The 21286-nt window shown below is 32.0% G+C and overlaps 1 protein-coding gene across 2 annotated transcripts in view; it reads right to left on the bottom strand.

Annotated features, from left to right (window-relative positions):
• LOC143042617 (kinase D-interacting substrate of 220 kDa-like) overlaps positions 1 to 21286 on the bottom strand; it is a 44330-nt gene that overhangs the window by 4395 nt on the left and 18649 nt on the right. For both annotated transcript variants that reach the window (XM_076215020.1, XM_076215021.1), the window contains exons 8-22: positions 20996 to 21094; positions 19568 to 19666; positions 19119 to 19217; positions 18342 to 18440; positions 16248 to 16346; positions 15547 to 15724; positions 14412 to 14573; positions 12296 to 12475; positions 11026 to 11185; positions 8853 to 9007; positions 7570 to 8315; positions 6762 to 6972; positions 5768 to 5930; positions 3483 to 3676; positions 55 to 398 (exon numbers count right to left, since the gene is read on the bottom strand). In XM_076215020.1, coding sequence (XP_076071135.1) covers positions 55 to 398; positions 3483 to 3676; positions 5768 to 5930; positions 6762 to 6972; positions 7570 to 8315; positions 8853 to 9007; positions 11026 to 11185; positions 12296 to 12475; positions 14412 to 14573; positions 15547 to 15724; positions 16248 to 16346; positions 18342 to 18440; positions 19119 to 19217; positions 19568 to 19666; positions 20996 to 21094 — 2988 coding nt within the window. The remainder of the gene's footprint in view (positions 1 to 54; positions 399 to 3482; positions 3677 to 5767; positions 5931 to 6761; positions 6973 to 7569; positions 8316 to 8852; positions 9008 to 11025; positions 11186 to 12295; positions 12476 to 14411; positions 14574 to 15546; positions 15725 to 16247; positions 16347 to 18341; positions 18441 to 19118; positions 19218 to 19567; positions 19667 to 20995; positions 21095 to 21286) is intronic.

The raw sequence follows: 21286 nt of genomic DNA, 5'->3' as shown, positions 1-21286 counted from the left end.
ACATGACCACTGAGGTCTCTTTAAAATTTGTTGCCTACAATGAGTATCTATTACCTTTATAAAAGTATCAGGAGTAGCTTGTTTTGCTGTCATTTCTGGTAATAGTTTGGCATTAGATGATAACTGTGGCATATAGGATGGAATGCCATAAAAATGTGGTGGATAATACGGCATATTTCCATACTGTGGCATTGCAGGTGGCATCTGCCTATCCGTCTGCAACAGATTTGAGGCACTTTGATTTCTGATGTTACTCAATCGTCTGGGTGTGGCATATTGATCTGGAATCATTCCTGTGGCCATGGATGATGGTACTCCTAAAACGGAGGTAGACATGCCAGACGCAGGAGGAAACATGGGGAACTCAGATCTGAAGACATCAGTACTCTTCTGTAATTCTAAAAATAGAATAAATTTTATAAATTGCAATTTTTCTTTGACAGCTAATGTCACTGTAGACTTGTTTTTTTTTCCATTCATTTTAGCTGTTTCAAGACAATATTTTTTGTTTGCAGTTTTCTAACTTAGTAAATCTTTTTATGCATTTATAATAACACTATTTGCATGCAACATTTAATGCAATTATTTTACTGTCATTAGAATACCACAAGCCAGTTTTGCACTATTTGCAAAACATTTGTCTTAGGTTAATATTTCACTTGTGACAAATCAAAATGAACCACATATTTTATTTAGCCCATTTACGCTAAGCATCATACATGTTTAAACAACAAAAGCTGCTAAACACTGATAAATAAAAAAATTCACACTTCTACACAACTACCGAGGGTAATGAAGCTTGTTAATTAAAATAAAATTTACGAAAAGATAATGTTATTATTTAAGGTGATCTATTAAAAGAAAATGTTATTAAACACAGGTATTAAAATTAGGTGAAAAGCAGCAAATAAAGATGATGTCACAATTGGTGGATATTAAATTCAAAGTATTATTTATGTAAAAAACAAAAAAAGACAATGTTATTATTTTAGGTGATCAGTTCTAAAGGAAAACTTTATTCAACACAGGTATTAAACTTAATGTGAAAAGCAGCAAATAGAGATGAATTCACATCTAGCATAACTAGTGGATATTTAATTCACAGCATATGTATAAACCATGTAACAATGAATATCAAATTAAACACAGGTATTAAACTTAGAATCATATTCAAAACAGTGTGGCTGTGGCCATTGATTGACAACCTAAATTATCCCATTGACTGGGACAGATTAGGTGAAGTTTGTCTGTAACGACTACTGCTCACTACTTACTTATTATAGAATTTAAACTGTGGGTTCACCACAGGTTCTTAACGCCTTTAATAATAAAATAATTCGAAAAATTAATCAGGAATAACCTTTATGTTTTGATTTATATTATTGATATAAATCAAAACATCGTATTATTCCTGATTAGTTTTTTCGAATTACTTTTTTTAGGTGTTGACAACCTTTGGTGACCCCATAGTTTCAGTATCTTTAACAAGTACATAGTGAGCAGTGGTCGTTACAGACAAACGTTCACCTAATCTGTCCCAGTCAATGGGATAATTTAGGTCGTCAATCAATGGCCACAGCCACACTGTTTTGAATATGATTCTATGTGAAAAGCAGCAAATGAAGCAGATTTCACTACTAGTGTATATTAAATTCACGCTAATGTAAAATATACAATAAACATTAAAATTTGATATGACAACACTGTTTACCTGGTAAGGCGTCTGTAGACCACAAATGTAAAGACAAGAACAAGTATATGGAATTATCTTATAAATGTATTGAATAAAAAGCTAAAAAAAAAAATCAGATTTGGATAAAAGGTTAAAAATTTTAAGATTAGAAATAAAACAGGTTATAATTTTCATATGTATTATTTTCTGATCTATTAAATTATAAAAATTACTTTTCTTCTTTATTAATGAATCTGTTAATTTAGTTATGTATGGTTGTACTGCTCTATTTACACCATGATTGGAAATAATAAAATATGTCTATCAGTTATTACTGTCTTTTGTTGTATGTTTTATTTTTTTTATCTCTCATTATCCCTTAGCATTTTTCACAAATCTTTTCAAACTGATCACTGGATTCAATGTGCACTCACTACTGTGAGAATACCCTGGCATTAATGAGCCATAAAATATACCCATTAAATTAGGTCTGTTAATTATGGTTACATTTAATGCGGTAAATTTCCATTAAATTGATAGTCTTGCCATTAAAAAAATGAATAATAACCCTTAAATAAAGTACTGCCAACTCAAAATTCAATTTCAGATATTTAATAAATTTTTTTATTAAAAACACTTAATTGAATTTTCAAAAGCATAATATGATCAAAGAAAAGAAATGGCCTTTGCTTTTCTATGAAGGAAACTTTAATTTCTAAATAACAAAATGTCAGCATATCATATTCTTTGAACTGATATTTTTACAGGACCTAGGACGGTTGTTAAATCTTTAATCTCAGTATTTATTGAAGCACATTGAGCTAAATCAAAGCACGTGTAGCATTATGTAACACCAAAGCGAAACAATCTTGAAATGACCTTGACCTGTTAACATTGACCAATGAGAAAACTACAATAACAACAACTTTATTTGACAAGCATGAAGGTCATTTACGAGATAACGGAATAATATTAACAAGAATACAAATGAGCATACATTTAAGATTACTCAATTAAGACAATTTAAATAATCTCAATCATTTCAGACAAAAAACGAATGAAATGATTAATAATAATGTACCTATATATCATCAGAATCCTCCCAATTTAAAAGGTATGTAAATTTCGTCTTCTACAATGTATGTAATTTGAAATTGCCGCCCACTTATATCAGCTGATTAATAGACTACTGACGTATGTTATACGTTTCGATGACAAACAATATTCCTACGACTTTTGCCATTTGGGAAATGTAAACAACTCATCTTTATAGATTTTCGGCGATCAAATATTTCATATAATTTTCTTTGACATCTTAGCCAACAGCACAGGGGATAATAAACTATAGAAGGATTTCTATAAAACAACTTCCTATGTGCAACTTCAAAACTTATGGGTGATTCGAAGATCATTTAAGGTTTTTATGGTAATATTTTTTATATTCCAGAATAAAAAGTATGAAAAAAGTGTCCAATTAGTTATAAATAACATAATAGCCAGCCAGATAATAAAAGTGGCACATATTTCAGCATTTATTGGGTAGAACAGAAATCTAGGGTGCTTGCATAAAGCAGCTTAACTGCTTAATTATCCGTATTTTGATTTATAGCTCATAGATTTTTTTCTATAATTTTGATATTATTTGTCCAAAAGAACTACACGGTAAAAATCTTTTTTGGATAGAGTAGTTGTGATTTTTTGTTTGTTGTTGTTGTCTAAATGAAATGCATTAAGAAATAACTGGGTTTTTGGAATAAGTTGAAATACACAAAAATCCACCATGCCTGTAATGTACCACAATAATAATTACCTCTGATAAGTTTCCTGAGGTATGGATCCAGATTGATCGTACACGGCAGGAATTTCTTTAGATCAGCGATTGTCAACATTTGACTTTTGGATGACGAGGATTTACTAGATAAGAAAGCTTCTAATTTTCGTGGATTTCTATCTATCTCAAGCAGAGGCTCAACTTCTTTTGAAATTGGTAATTTATCTGCAATTCTGGTAAAAATATAAAATAACACGATACATTTATCAGTCAGAAAATTCTTTTGTTTCATTCTATTTTCTAACCATTTTGTTCTTTTCTGATATTCTTTTTGTTTAGCTTTTGCAAATAAGTCATAGTTCAAACAATGTATTACTTACTGTAAATTCAGAAATTATTGTGATGTTTTTATTTTACGAAAAATGCTACTGAGTTATAATTGCAATTATTAAAACTCATATTTTGATTTTTTTTTTAAATGAGTTACACAGGACTTTTCTCAATATTGCATTTTAGTCTAAAATGACAAAATCGCAATAATAAATGAACACAATAATTTTGATTTTACAGTATTTAACTACTTATTAATTCAGTCAGCCAAGTATAATTGTGATTTTTATTGATACCAAACATTTTGGGTTTTGACACATTCTACATGTAAGCCTACATACAAATTTATATTGTGTAAAACTTTCCATTGTATGGTTCATCTTTACCCACACAATCCATGACAATCAATATATTAGTCCCTGAATAATAATGAACCACAATTAATTCTTTAAAGCATAGAAAAAAATTAATTGATATGTTTCCAGATAGACAGATTATTCCTTTTATTTCTGATTTGAATTTAAACATGCCATTTATATGTGCATGATTTATATGAGTTATGTAATAAAATGCTTCGCTGAGCATAGCCTGATATGACCACAGAGGTTGAACCCTGAACAGTACGGCCAAATTTGGACAAATATTCAAGCTTGATACTGTCTGAATTCGGATTATCAAATTTTAGACATAATAGAGGTTTCTGACACAAAACAAATATCAAGATCTTGCAAATCTATTGCGCAATACTGTGCAATTAAAAAATTTTCTTGAAACTTTTAAAAATTTTGAAAAAATTTGTTGAACCCCTTAAAAAAATTGAACCCCCCAAAACTTTTTGAATATCCCCTTGGAACAATTATCCCCACACTCGATCCCTGCCTTTCCTTTTGTAATATGGAACCTTGTGGTATAATGTCAGATAGATCTATACTCTTACATACAAGTTATTGTCCAGAAACATCAAAAATGCTTGTTTTTGGACCTTAATTCCTAAACTGTTGGCACCATAACCCCCAAAATGAATCCAAACCTTCTACTTGTGGTATTAAACATTGTGGAACAATTTCAGAGCGATTGAAATACTTATACACATGTTATTATCATGAAAGTAGAATAATGCTTGTTTTGGGCCCCTTTTGGGCCCTTAATTCCCAAACCGTTGAGACCATCATCCCCAAAATCAATTCCAACCTTTCTTTTGTGGTATTGAACCTTCTTAATAGTTTCAAAGAGATCCATTCACTTAAACTGAAGTTATTGTCCGGAAACCAATGTGTCTTTCGACGACGCAGATGATGACAACAACATCATACCATTATATACGATCCCAATTTTTTTTTTGTGGTCGTATAAAAATGGTATACAATTGAAATTAAGAAACTGATTTGTATTTTTCCCCAATTTTCCCTCATAAGTTTTATTTGCTGATGAATTTAGTAATGCTTTCATCCTGTAAACTGATCATAATACACAGATATATATATTTACATCTTGAAATTAAATTTATTCATGCTTGATGACGTAGTGTAAGCTATAACAATTTTATTTTCAAACAAGAATGTGTCCCAAGTACATGGATGCCCCACTCGCACTATCATTTTCTATGTTCAGTGGACCCTGAAATTGGGGTCAAAACTTTAATTTGGAATTAAAATTAGAAAGATCATATCATAGGGAACATGTGTACTTAGTTTCAAGTTGATTAGACTTCAACTTCTTCAAAAACTACCTTGACCAAAAACTTTAACCTGAAGCGAACGGACGCACAGACGGACGAACGGAAGCACAGACGGACGGTTAAACGGAGGCACAGACCAGAAAACATAATGCCCCTCTACTATCGTTTGTGGGGCATAAAAAACATTCTGTACACATATTTGTCTTATCATTTACATATATACATGATGTAGAACTGGATTTGCTGTAAGAAAGGTATAAAGTACAGATCTTTTGGGTCCAACCCCTGCACCCTCTCTTTACAACAACAAACTTACTTCTGATAAATAGAAAACAATGTAGAATTATTATCCATCATTTCTTTCTCTTCATAATACAATATAATCCATGATGTTCTGTACGGCCATTGTTCTATAATGTTGATCCATGATGCCAGACGATACCAACTAAAATCTATGTTGTATGCTCTCAACAAACGACCTGAAAAAAAAATAATATTATTTCTTTTGTTTACATTTTATACATTGAAATTATGCTCAAATTTGTTCCAAGTATTGCTCAAGATTATGTCTATCTGTACTTGTTTCTGAAATTCCAGCCACTGACAAGTACCGATTATCAGGTTGTCTGCATTTTGATATCGTAAAATATCAGCTGCGAGACATAATATGAAGCTTTTGTCGAGTAAGCGCAGCGAACAAGATCAAAAAGCCTTCATATTATGTCGAGCAGCTGATATTTTACAATATTAATATGCCGATAACCTGATAATCGATTTATCGGGCTGTATTTGTGTCTTTTGGAAGTATTGTCTTAGTTTCACCAGCAACCGGAAGTTGACTTGATAAGTTCGGTTCAAACTTATCAACGTGGGTTCAAACATTATGACGTCGCTGATATGTCCAGGTCAAAGTTATTAAGGCCAGGTCAACGTATTTGACGTCACAAAGCCGTGATATGGAGTTTTATTAAGAGCTGAGCCGATTGATATAGACAGTTGGACGACCGATAATACATGGTCTTTGGTATTCCACTTCAATGTTATTGATGGTTGCCTCCCGTTGATGACTGATGTCTTTTGTTTTTGTGTTGTTTGATAGGTTTCTGTCTTACATATTAATCACTTAGATCTGCTTTTATTAATACCTAAACAATATTTTGTAATTTATATTTGTTTTTTTCACATTTGTTAAAATGAAATTGGGGCAGAATTCTGGCTTTAATATTTGTGATGAACTACAACAAGTTATTTTGTGAAAACTTGTCAAATATTAATTTTGTTAATTCTAAAAGAAACTGATATTGACTTACCTGTAACTGCAACAATATTTAACAATCGTCTCATACTACGTGGATTAACATCACTAAAGTAGTCATTCTTGCTGAAGAAGTTTCCTGTGATATCAAAGTTTGATGTTCCAGCTATTGACAGACTGTCAGACCGACCTTGTTTCCTCCGACTCTTCTTTCTCATCTCATAAACTGTTGTAGATGATACAGTTGACTCCTGATGCTGTACTGACTAAAATTTTAAAATGAAAACTAAATTCTACTTCAACATGCAATTTTGTTCTAATGAGTAGATGAAATGTAACTGCATGGGGTTGGTAATCATGGAAATAAATTTGAGGGGCCAGCTGAAGCCCATTGTATTTTGTGATTGTTTTTTTTTTTGCTGTGTTGTAGACCGACTAATGGTGGCCTTGTGCTGTTTACTGCTCTGTCTCTTTGACACATTCCCTCTCTCCTTTATCAGTTTTATAAATGAGTATAAGGGCAGTTCCATTTGAATTTATTTTCTCGTTTCAATTGTTTTATAAGTCATTATAAGGCTTTTAGTAGCCTAATGTCATGGTGACCCATAGTTATTAACTGCTTTCCCATCTGGTTCTTCTTATAGGGTTGTCTCTTGGAGATCATACCACATCTTCTTATTGTAATGGTACCAAGTGAAGGCACTTTTGAAATGGGATTACTATCTATAGAGGCAATTTAGAATGTCACTTTCATTTTCACTGTACTTGACATGCGCCTATAGATGAGATTAATCCAAATCATAAGACCTCACAAGATTTTATACATGGTTAATTTAATTGTTCCTCAATGTAGCAATACCAACCTTTGGCCTAGTTTCTGACACATCATACTGTGAGAAGCCTTTGGTCATGGTCTGTTTAGGTATAGCCATTCCCTGGCTTTGTAAATAGAAGGGCAGATGTACAACATTTCGTAAATAATCAAACCCATTTACATTCGTATCTACAAATGACGTCTTAATATTGCTCTCAATTCCTTTTATAATGATTTGTGGATCTACAGCTAAAATGGTGATAAATGGTGAGTCTTCGTCTGAAAATAAAGTCTTAATCGTATCTAAAACTTGTAACACTTTATCTTGTTCACAGCTATCTAAACCGTCAACAACGACAACAAGTCGAGTCTGATTTTCGGTAAATCCATCCATGCTTGTCACCATTTTCGCCATGATGTCAACTTCAAGTTTCAATTTGTGCATCAATCCATCTAATTTTATCCTATCTAGTTGTGACCCAGCATTCATCACACGTCTCTTCTGTGACCAAACGACCGCAATGACGGCCTGTCCCCATGTGAATATATTGAGGAAAAAAGCACCACCTATTATCACGGAAAATACAATCAAGGTCACAAACACGGGTATATTACTACTGATTTTTACTCCAAAGTCTGTAGTTGTCACATTATGTATTGGATCGAAATACACATCATCATCTTTGGCGAAAGTAACTAACATGGCCACCCCCGCTTCTAAACATATCAAAACTATATACAAATACACAAAATATGGTACACAGCAAAATGTCTTGAATCTTCCAGTGTAGGTATCTGAAATATAATAAAATAAGATGAGTTAATTGTCTTCCAGCTACATAACTTGAAAAGACCTTTAAAATTATGAATGCAAGGAAATACAGTGTAACTTGTATTATCTGACACACTGGGGTACCAGAAAAAAATGTCAAATTAAGCAGGGTGTCAGAATACTCAGGTTTTATTTGCAAGGATAGGCATATTTTGGAACTATGGAAAATATGTCAGTTAAAGAAGGATGTTGGAATACTTCGGTGTAGGATTAGGCAGGTTGCACTGTATATTGTACTCTCACTAAGTACATGTATATGTCATTCGACAGACACCCAAAAACTCAAAAAAATTCTGGCATTCAAGTCAGGAAAATGACAGTTGTTATCTATGAGTTTGATGTGTTTGAGCTTTTAAATTTGGCCATTTGATTAGGGACCTTTTGTTTTGAATTTTCCTCAGAGTTCAGTATTTTTGTGATTTAACTTTTCATTATGCTGTGGTAACCAAAAAAAATAATAATTTTTTGCATTGTAATTAGCATATGAAGGTAATACTTACTGATAGTGTCAGCTTCCTTTTTAAACACCCTGAACAAGCGTGCCACAAGGGTACCATATTCTTGTTCTAAACTATCCCCCAAAGTCCCAATCATTGATGCTAAGGCTTTTTCACCACCAACACTTGTTAATCTTGTACTCTCACTGAATAGAAACCTAAAACACACAAATTAAAAAAAAATAAGATTCATAACTAAAAGTTATACTATGGATTTAACTGTTAACAAAAATTTGAATTTTTGAAAAACTAAGGCTTTTCTACTTCAGGAATAGATTACTTTAACTGTATTTGCATTTTTGATTCGAACGTCACTGATGAGTCAGTCATATGTAGACGAAACTTGCGTCTGGCCTAAATATAAAATTTTAATCATGGTATCTATGATGAGTTTATTTATTATTATTAGTCATGTTTTGTTGAAGACTGTATATTGCCTTATTTGTCTTTTGCCATCAATAGATTTCTCATTGACAAAAGTCCAACATCTTATTCCTTTACACCCAGAGGATTAGGTTGTCTTTATCTGGTTTTATTTGGTTCTAAGTTTCCGGTACAACTCCGTTATCAAATGCAAATATTATGAGCTAGAAAATCATATCAACACATGAATTGTTGCGAAGAAATTCTGTGCATATATAGTCTAACACGGTGAACTTATTCAACACATATAGAAATTATTGCTAAAATTGTATGGGAATATGTACATGTGTTACAAAAATAAAATCTTGCATTTTAGTTTTGAAATAAGATATTTATTTCCATTTTTTAATCAGTCGCTCAAGAGTTTTATCTAATTTAATAATTTGAATTCTGAATCCAAGTAGGATCATTATGCACAAAGATTTTATAACAGCATGTACATATCATGTAAAAAGGGAAATGTGTACAGTGTTATGATTGCCAAGTCACAATTCATAAAAGTAAACCATTATAGGTCAACATACAGACTTCAAAACAGAGCATTGGCTCACACTGAACAGCAAGCTATAATAAATATTTTTCGGCATTTTACCCTACCTAAACAGTTTAAAAGGGATTAATTAAAGGCAGATTTCCTCGTATTTTACTTACTTGACTGTTGGTACATCCACTTTCTTGGCTGAGGATAGTTTTGGATTACAGAACAACACCTTTATGAGTAACGTCAATGATCTCAATTCTTGGCAGAGTTCAGATGAGACAGGTTTCACTGTATTTTACTTACTTGACTGTTGGTACATCACTTTCTTGGCTGAGGATAGCTTTGGATTACAGAACAACACCTTAATGAGTAAAGTCAATGATCTCAATTCTTGGTTGAGTTCAGATAAGACAGGTTTCACTGTTTTTTACTTACTTGACTGTTGGTACATCCACTTTCTTGGCTGAGGATAGCTTTGGATTACAGAACAACACCTTAATGAGTAAAGTCAATGATCTCAATTCTTGGTTGAGTTCAGATAAGACAGGTTTCACTGTTTTTTACTAACTTGACTGTTGGTACATCCACTTTCTTGGCCGAGGATAGCTTTGGATTACAGAACAACACCTTAATGAGTAAAGTCAATGATCTCAATTCTTGGTTGAGTTCAGATAAGACAGGTTTCACTGTTTTTTACTTACTTGACTGTTGGTACATCTACTTTCTTGGCTGAGGATAGCTTTGGATTACAGAAGAACACCTTAATGAGTAACGTCAATGATCTCAATTCCTGGCAGAGTTCAGATGAGACAGGTTTAATTGTATTTTACTTACTTGACTGTTGGTACATCTACTTTCTTGGCTGAGGATAGCTTTGGATTACAGAACAACACCTTAATGAGTAACGTCAATGATCTCAATTCTTGGCAGAGTTCAGATGAGACAGGTTTAATTGTATTTTACTTACTTGACTGTTGGTACATCAACTTTCTTGGCTGAGGATAGCTTTGGATTATAGAACAACACCTTAATGAGTAACATCAGTGATCTCAATTCTTGGCAGAGTTCAGATAAAACAGGTTTCATTGTATTTTACTTACTTGACTGTTGGTACATCCCCTTTCTTGGCTGAGGATAGTTTTGGATTACAGAACAACACCTTGATGAGTAACGTCAATGATCTCAATTCTTGGCAGAGTTCAGATAAGACAGGTTTCACTATATGTTACTTACTTAACTGTCGGTACATCTACTTTCTTGTATTTTACTTACTTAACTGTTGGTACATCCACTTTCTTGGCTGAGGATAGCTTTGGATTACAGAACAACACCTTGATGAGTAAAGTCAATGATCTCAATTCTTTTCCCAGCACCAGGCTGATATTGTTAGATATTCTAAAGTTGTTTTTCCTCACAAGTACAAAGATGGCAGCTGTAAAGATGATAACACAAAGAATGTAAGTTTTTAGACAAGATAGATAATTTTTTAATTGAAGTACATGTAGAACAGTTTGTAACAATCTATTGCTCTTCAACTTTGTACTTTATTTGGAGTTATTTTTTACTTTTTTGGATTCAAGTGTCACTGATGAGTCTTTTAATTTGTAAATGAAACGCACGTCTGGTGTAAATACAAAATGTAATCCTAGTATCTATGATGAGTTTATTTATATCTTTTCTTTCCAAGATAATTGGCTAACACACAAAAAATAGTAATAAATTGTTAGTAAAGGGCAATAACTCCTAATGGAGTCAGTGATTTTGACATTTTGGTAGCTCTATTTTTTTAATGTTATTTACAGTTTTTATCTATCTGTTATAGTTATGACAATAATTGGTTAACATTCATCAAAATAGTCATTTACGAACAATAACTCTTTATGGAAGCAACCAATTGTTTTGGCCATTTGGCATTTTTGTAGATTTTGTATTGGTGACCAGTTTTACCGTAACATTTTTCATTTATTTTTAATACAAGTTTTCACTGTTGCTATATCCTAACATTGAGCATTTACTGAGCACAGCTGTTTTGTGCTGTATTGCCATTAAGCACAACAGAGGTAGACAGGTGAAAATGGTAAAGTGTGTCAGACCATAGAAACAGAATGAAGCAGGTCACCTTTCAAAACATACTGCATATAAAGCTTAACTGTGCCAAGTAATGATTTAAAAACTTGTGTGACAAAAATGCAAGCTGCTTGACAAGTTTTTCCGCCTAAAAAGTAAAAAGATAGAGTTCTATATGGGCTAATGATGTAGTTCTTGTATAACCAGTGACTTCAATGAATAAACACAGTGTTTGATTAATATCTTTATTAAAAGATGCCCTTTTCATAATATCATATCACGTATTAAATACCCTTTTTCAGGATTGGCACCCTGCCCTTTTGAAATCCTAGCCGGAACACTGTAAGTGATGGCAATAGTTCATGTGGTTTTATGGCCAGGTGAGCAAAAAAAAAGTTGTGTTTCATTAATTTAATAAATATCCCAAATCTTATTCAAAAATTTATGTAACCAAATTTCATAAACATTTACCTACCTAAAAATCCATATTCCAGAGCAAATAGGCCAAGACCTACACCTAGTCCAATCTGCCATTGAACTGCTAACGCTAAAGTCAGACCTATAACATTGTTAATCAGTAACAAGAAGAAGAACAGAGGCCAGCAAAATGTAAAATGTTCATCCTCACTGGCTCTAGTGAAAGATTTCATCTCCTCTGAAAAAAAAAAAAAATCATTATTTTTATAGGCATATGGGAGATAACTCATTGTGTTTAGATAAAAAAAATATAATCCAAGTAAAATTACCTGTTTTAACCTAAAACTTTACTTTTGGTGTTTACTGACATACTGAAGTATAAACGCTAATTGATTAGTTTAATCAAATTGTAAATTCTATTTTATGTTATTTATTGTTATGCTGTGTTTTATATTTACACTGCTTTTTTAATTAATTCAAAGATTTTTCAAAGATAGAATTTCATTTTTCAGAAGATTTTTTTTTCTATTCAAATACAATACTGCATCTTTAATGGAAAACTTTTATTTATTCTTATTTGATGTAGAACAGAATTAACCCTTTCAACGCTACACAAAACAAGAATGTGTCCTCAGTACACGAATGCCCCACTCGCACTATCATTTTCCATGTTCAGTGGACCGTGAAATTAGGGTAAAAACTCTAATTTGGCATTAAAATTAGAAAGATCATATCATAGGGAACATGTGTACTAAGTTTGAAGTCCATTGGACTTCAACTTCATCAAAAACTACCTTGACCAAAAACTTTAACCTGGAGCGGGACAGACGGACGAACAGACAGACAGACGAACGGACGGACGAACGGACGAATGGACGCACAGACCAGAAAACATAATGCCCCTCTACTATCATAGGTGGGGCATAAAAATAGAAAAATGGGTGCTGCTGCTGCATTTTTTTATGTGTTCATTCATTAGAACAGTATATTCCTTTTCAGACTTCTGTATCTTTTTTATTATAAGAGATACAGAGAAAGCTATTGCATGAAAAATGATCAGGAGAGCATGAACTGTAATGTTAGGCAATTATTTCAGTAAATTTTTTATCAGGTTACCTGCATTTTCAGGTAATAAACAAGTAAAAGGTGTAATTTATTACATTTGTGTTGAATTTTGAATAAAAACTACTTTTAGTCTTCATTTATTTTGTTGTTTTATCTGCCATATAATAGATAAGACACCAGTTCCTCAATTCCGTAGCATATTGCACCATACACAGCGTATTATGTAATCGTGGCACAAATAAATGGCTCCGTCCTCAAAATTTTTAGTCAACCTCCGTTTTCTCCCTATTTTCTACGTCTCGTAATGATCGATCAAATCACATATCCTACACAAATTAAATGTAATAAACACATTGAGATAACAAGAAACCTTTTAACTAATCCTCGTTGTCAGTTTCGCCATAGAAACGCTGAAATATTTCCATATTTACAGCTCTGTTTCCGATTTCCGCAATTTGCATTTGTCAAAATATTTGTTTTTATTTTCCTTCTACTGAATGATTTTACTATAAAAATTGCCGGGATTTTAAGCGCAAATGAGACCTTGAATATCCTCGATTCATATGAGGAAAAATTAGAGAGGACCCGAATGAAAACCGAATGTTTAAAGAGTCCTGAGGTAAAATCCATTGTCATCGCGGCATATGCTGCGAATTGCAGTGGCGGCTGGCGTATTGCATCGCTGCATATGCCGTGTATAGCGTTAAAAGGATGAAAAGATTTTTCTTATTTTGGGTACTTTTTTGCACTTCCTAAATATTTTTTTTAAAAATTATTTTCATTAACTTTTATATAACTATTTTTTTCTATTTCAAAAAAAAACTTTTTTTTTTCAAAATCGATAATACTAGTAATACAAAATCAAGCAAACTTTTTGAACTCGCACATGGTAAAAAAAATTATGCCTAAAATAAATGTGTTTGCCTTTAAATTATTCTTTTTGTCCCTTCATTTTCTGTGCTAGTTTTTAGCCCTTTTCATATCTTTCTTTTTATGCTTGATTTTATTTAGCCATACAATTCCATGCTAATGCTAAAACTTAATGTCAACATTTCACATCGATACAGCAAGCTTTATTTGTGTTTTTTCATTTCTTTGAATATACTCACTCTGAAGTTTTCCTAACAAGAAAGATTTGCCACTCCCCCATTTGGCATACAGTCCTACAGTAATTGGTGTGTTGAGGGAGGGGTCACTCAGAATATCAGCCAATGCACTGCTGTATATATCGTAACCAAGGAGATTTTCACCATCAGCGGCATTCAAATTTCCTGTTAAACATAAAAATAAATGAATAAAAGAAATGATCATTTATAGCATGTAAATTGTGATCTTAAATTCTTTCTATTTTGTTTATATGAATTATAGCATTGAAAAAGTACTAAACAACTTCATGTTTGAGTACATATTTTCTTGAAAAATCCGCCTCTTAGCATACAAACTATGCACCATTTACATGTTTGTCCTGGTGATGCCCATAGATTTGTGACAGAATTCCTTTTTGATGGTTAGCATCTATTTAATACAGCATCTCTTCCACTTTATTAGGTATATACCCTATTTTTACAATTGTACTGATGATGTCCAATGATTTTTTACAGAATTTCTTTTTGATTGTAAGCATTTATATTTAAAATATTAGGTATATACTGTAAATTAATTTATTTTAATGGGTATCAATTTTCGTGGATAGAGGAACATTTGCATTTTCAACAGTATTTGATTGTGAGGTTTTAATAAGCTCTGCTTACAAAGCCTATAGATAATTTGCAATAGACCACTTTCGAGTTCATCCGTCACCGGAAAAAACTCGTCAATTATACGCGCCTTTATGACGTCATTTACCAGATAGAGGGGGTTGCCTGTATCACTGCACTATTTACGTTCATCAAGCGTCTTAGTGATCGTCATTGTGCAGGATAAACTAGAAATAATGGTTGTTCTGTAGGTACTTAATGACAATTCCCTAATGACAGCAATGCTGATTGTCAATTTTGAGAATTAAATTTGCCGAATAATTCGTACTATATAGAATTATAGTTTTCCAACCACTCGCTCAACATTGGAATGGAAGTGACGACGCCCCTAAACGCACAAATGACGTTCAATAAAACCAGAGTTTTTGACGGAAATGCATCGAACATCGAAAGTTGTCTATTTGTTGAACATTTGTATTAATGGGTTACCTGCACCAACCAAAACCCATGAAAATTCACAGTACCCTATTTTTATATCTATACTTACGATGTCCATAGATTTGTGACAGAATTCCCTTCTGATGGTAAGCATCTATTTGATACGGCGTCTCTCCAGCTTTATTAGGTCTGTATAACAGACGACTATTCCTGGGATTTCTAAGTAGTAATTCTGTAATCTTTTTACTCCTTCCTCTGATAGCTATATGTAATGCAGTATCTCCTTTCTACAAAATAATTTTTCATAGAAATTTTTTCAAATCTGCAACTTTAATGCAATGTTGTCTTTACTTGATGTTTGGTTTATTCTTATATTGTTCCGACAAATGAATGGCACTTAATTTTAACTCCCCATTATTTATGAAATTATCCTTTACACTAACACTTTTAAAACTTTGAAATCCATTGATGTTTCTTCAAGTAATGAATTCTGAACAGTGGCTGGTAAAGGGGTACCTGGGGGCTAGGTTGAATATGTATGTAGCCCTGTAATCGCCTCAAAAAACAAATTTCATATTTTGCACTGTATAAATGATTCATAATCATAGAAAATCAATTTTGTTAATATTTCTACTTTCTGGAATAAAGCCCAGACTAAACAACATGATGCCACTAAGTGAAGTAAAAAGTTTTTTTCCTGGTGACATAAGCCCTCCCCAATACTAAAGTTTACATTTGATGCTTCAATTTCATTTTAAGAATGAAATATAGAGTCAAAGTTTACCAATTTTACCAAAAATAACTACTCACTTTATCAACAACAGAAATTTTGGCCTTTTTATCGAGTAACATTCTGAGTACATCTTCATTCCTCGACCTAACAGCTCTCAGTAGCACTGTATCACCATCCTGTAAAATAAATCATAAAATTGAGATATGGAAATGGTGAATGTGTCAAAGAGACAACCCGACCAAAGAGCAGACAACAGCCGTAGGCAACCAATGGGTCTTCAATTTATTAATTCATATCGTTTACTTTTCTTTATTCACATGATACAACATAATCAGAATAGAAATTAATGGGTCTTTCCAACTGTGGATTAAGGTGGTACCTAACACTACAGGGAGATAACTCTGTAAAATCAGCAGAATGTTTTAATGACGTTGTGTTCATAAGGGAATATCAAGCTTCTCAATAATCCAAAAAAGTGTTTGTCAAACTGCTATATAACCAGTGTAATTTTTCTGGTTAAACGGTTGGTTCAAATTTTTTGAAATTTTTATATTTTTGTCAAAGGATCAAAGTAAATAATTTGTCAAAATATTAAGAAAATTAAACGAGCCAAATTAAATTTAATTAAAGTGTTCTGGTGGATTGATGAAAAATTATACACTTCCACATATTAGTATCACTTTCAATAGAAATTAATATTTTTTTAAACAGTTGATTCCATAATTTTTGTTGGTTGAATTTTTGTGGATTGAAGAAAACTTATTTTAGGTTGATCCTTCATTTTGTAGTTTTGTCACTCTAAAAGAAATTTATAGACATTATGTGGTTTTTCTTCTCCATAAGCAACACAATTAGGGGTCAATATTAAACATTTATTTCCCGTGCCTGAGAGCCCTCGTGAAATATGAATATTCTTGGGTTACCAAATCTTCATATCTCCCATGGCCAAGGGAAATGAATGTTTTATTCCACTGCCTAAGCTTTTGCATACTATTTGAACTTCAAATATCAGTTTGCATACTAGCATTTTTTCTTATTCGCTCGTTTTTATTACAAAACACAACATACATATTGATAAACAGTACGGATAAACATTAATTATTTAATTAGTCTTTTTGTTTTAACGTCTGAAATAAATTTGAACACGATAATGACATTTGCAAAAGCTTTTTAGAAAAATAAGAATTTCAAGACGTTATGTACATTAACCGCTCGTAAAGTCGCATGATTTAGCCCCGACATTTCAGAGGGGAATATGATACTAAGAAGTGAATATGAAGTTTTGTTCGACGTCACATGTGAACGTTTCAACCAATCAAATGTTGATTTCGCTATAAAAATCAACATGCAGTGGAATAGTACCAGATGTTTCTCTAAAAGGCCAACATGTTTCTTAAAATTAGTTGTCATTAAAAAAAAGCTGATTTTTCTGCTTAAAAATACTCAATAATGAGTGTCGATTATAAATATCCTTCAGTTTATACTGTCTCATTGACATTTACCACTTATCTCCCTTTTTTCCCCAATATTTTACATATTGACTTGTATGGAAATGGTTTTAGTTTTTCTGGGTCCTCTCAGCTTCTGCTAAAGAACATTGGTCTAAACTGAGTATTTGTATCCTCAAATTATCATTATCCAATTGACATGTTTATAAGGCCACCTTTAACAATTTTTTTTGGTTATATGTTGCATACCCATGACTTGTAGAATTTTTTCCTTTGGCCAAGATTATGCATGTAAATGACATGAGAAAGGTTAAAACATAAAAAACAAAAATGTGTCCCCAGTACAGGGATGCCCCATCCGCACTATCGTTTTCTATGTTTAATGGACCGTGAAAATGGGGGAAAATCTCTAATTTGGCATTAAAATTAGAAATATCATATCATGTGTACTAAGTTTCAAGTTGATTGGACTTCAACTTCATCAAAAACTACCTTGACCAAAAACTTTAACCTGAAGCTGGACAGATGGATGGAGGAACAAACGAACGAATGGACGGACGCACACACAGACCAGAAAACATAATGACCATAATGGGGAATAAAAATTGGGCATAAAAATTGAAGTGACTTTTGTCATAAAATATTTTGGTAATGCTACTTTAGGTGCGTCAGTAGGCAATATCAAACAATTTTTTTTTTGGCCGTATAACCAATTATTCATACCTTTGTACAAATCTCTAGGTCAGGATCACAATCTAACAGTAAATACACAATAGCTGTATGGCCTTTCTCTACTGCCCAGTATAATGCTGTTTTACCATCCTGTAAGGAGAAATTTTCTTTCAAGTCTTATAAACAAGAATGTGTCCATAGTACAAAGATGCCCCCCCCCCCCATAAAAAAAAACAACATTGTACACCATAGAGTTCTAAGTAAAACAGTGTACACCATAGATTTCTAAGTAAAACAGTGTACACCATAGATTTCTAAGTAAAACAATCAACAGTCAAGCATTAAGCTTGCTCTAAAACCAGTTTGACTTTCATTTTTTTCTTTGGAAAAAACCTGTACCAAGTCAGGAGAATGGCAGTTGTTTTTCATTTGTTCCCGTTATTGATGGTTTGATTTTTGGAAGTTTTTATGGACTTCCCTTATTTGAATTTTCCTTTGAGTTCAGTATTTTTCTTGTGCTTTTTTAATGTTTATGCAAAATCTCCTTTTACTTGTATTTTTTCAGGAATTTTGAATGATGACAATTATTAAACTACTACTTTTGTCACTGACAGACATAGTTTTCACATAGGGTCATCAATGTTTTTTAACATGTACTTGTTAGGCTTTCTATTTTGATCTGAGCGTCACTGACGAGTCTAATAAAGACGAAATGCACGTCTGGGATATTAAATTATAAGTCTGGTACCTTTGATAACTATTTTGCTAACCCAGTTGAAATTAAAAAAATATAGCTAATTAATGTCTGATTATCATATATAAACTTACAGCGCCCTCTACATCAACATCAGCATATTTATTAATGAGAGCTCTGACCAGTTCTAGATGTCCACCTTTCACTGCATGGATCAGTATGGTATCAGAAGCCTGTAGAATATAATTACAATTTAATCAATTATAATTACAATTCAATCATTTATGATTACAATTTAATCATTTAAAGTACAATTTAATCATAATTATTACAATTCAATCATTTATGATTACAATTTAATCATTTAAAGTACAATTTAATCATAATAATTACAATTCAATCATTTATGATTACAATTTAATCATTTAAAGTACAATTCAATCATTTAAAGTACAATTTAATCATAATAAGTACAATTTAATCATAATAATTACGATTCAATCATTTATGATTAAAATTTAATCATTTAAAGTACAATTTAATCATAATAATTATAAATCAATCATTTAAATATATTGTTTACCTTATCAGCAATGTTGACATATGCTCCTTTGGACAACAATTCATGTGCTATGTCAGCAAAGCCTTCTTTAGCAGCAATACAAAGGGGAGTGAAACCATCCTGAAATATAAAAAGATGCAATTAAGCAAAAAGGACAGGTCAAAGAAATTAAAGGAGCCGTTTTTGAGCATCAGTGTGTGAAACCTTTTTTTCTTGTAACTCGCCAAATTGGCGAGCAGATTTTCATTTCAACTCCCCAAATTGAAATCCCACTTGCCAGCTTGGCGAGTGTCTAAATTTTTTAACTTGCCATCTTATTTAGACATTATTGTATGGATTAAACATTTTTAGAAATAGCTCCAAAGTTGCTACTGATACCATAATTAATGCATTTTTCAATATTTACGCTATGAGAAAAACAAATATTGTTCTGATATGTATGTTAAGATTATTTGGCTGACCTTTTCCTTCCTTCCATGTTATTTATATATACTTTAAAAGCTGGATTAATATGCAATGTACAACCTATTAAGATTATGTTTGTTAAATTTTCATTCAAAAACTGAATTAATAATTAGCATCTTATTTTTCCACTGATGCTGTTCATTTGAATATTCATTATAATTGAAATAAGTTTTATTTACAGTTTATAAGAAATTTACTCTTGCTTCAATCCTCAAAACATATAAATTTTACATTGCCAAAAGGAAAGTGAAAGTAAATATGTCTATCTATAAAACAGATTTTGATTGGTTTAAGTTTTCATATAACTGTCATCTTGCCAATCAGAACACATGTAGCATAATATGTATCATCTGGGTCCCTGTTTTAACAGAAGTCAAGGATAACAGTATAGATTTTGGGGGAAAATTGTTTTGGCACTGATGAGTCTTTTGTAGAGAAAAATGTGTTTGATATACAAACTTTTAACCCTGGTATCTATGAATGTTTTTTAATTGTTTGCAATGAATTTCTGTAATTTTTCATTAAAATAAAAAAAAAAGATAATTTCAACTGCGTTGTCAAGACATGGCCTATGACATTGCATGAAAACAAAATGAGAATGTGTTGAAAAAAGATATAGTTTTTTGTCATTAAAAAGTCTGGCTCAATGTAATAAAAAGTATAACTGTAGATCTCCAAAAATCAAAAAAATAATTCAATTGATTTCTTTTTATGTTTGTGTTCTGAAATTTTGTGATTTATCTACATGGTTGCAAGTTAGGACTGATAATAAATTATTCAAATGCTTTGTCGAGAGCAGTTGATTTACAGAAATTTTATCTTACCTTGTCGAGAGCAGTGTATTTACAGAAATTTTATTGTACCTTGTCGAGAGCAGTGTAATTACAGAAATTTTATCGTATCTTGTAGAGAGTGCTCAGTGTATTTACAGAAGTCTTTTCATACCTTGTCAAGAGCAGTGTATTTACAGAAGTCTTTTCATACCTTGTCGAGAGCATTAACATTAGGATCATGTTCTAACAGACTCTGTACTATTTCTGTAAATCCACCTTTCGTAGCTACAAGTAATGCTGTCCAAGAATTCTACAACAACATTTAAATTATACAAACATATACATAAATAATCTTTTAAAAGTTAAGAGTATAACACATAAAACTAGTGTGAGATTAACTATAAATCACTGATATACATTCCCATACAATAAATTCTTGAGAATTGCAAATAATAGGTATTCTTAGAATGGGAAGCAGTAGCCCATAAACAATGAACCTCAT

This window comes from Mytilus galloprovincialis, chromosome 8, assembly GCF_965363235.1.
Source record: "Mytilus galloprovincialis chromosome 8, xbMytGall1.hap1.1, whole genome shotgun sequence".
Lineage (NCBI taxonomy): Eukaryota > Metazoa > Mollusca > Bivalvia > Mytilida > Mytilidae > Mytilus > Mytilus galloprovincialis.
Note: the sequence above shows the minus strand (reverse complement) of the source record. Positions and strands in the feature narration are given on the sequence as shown.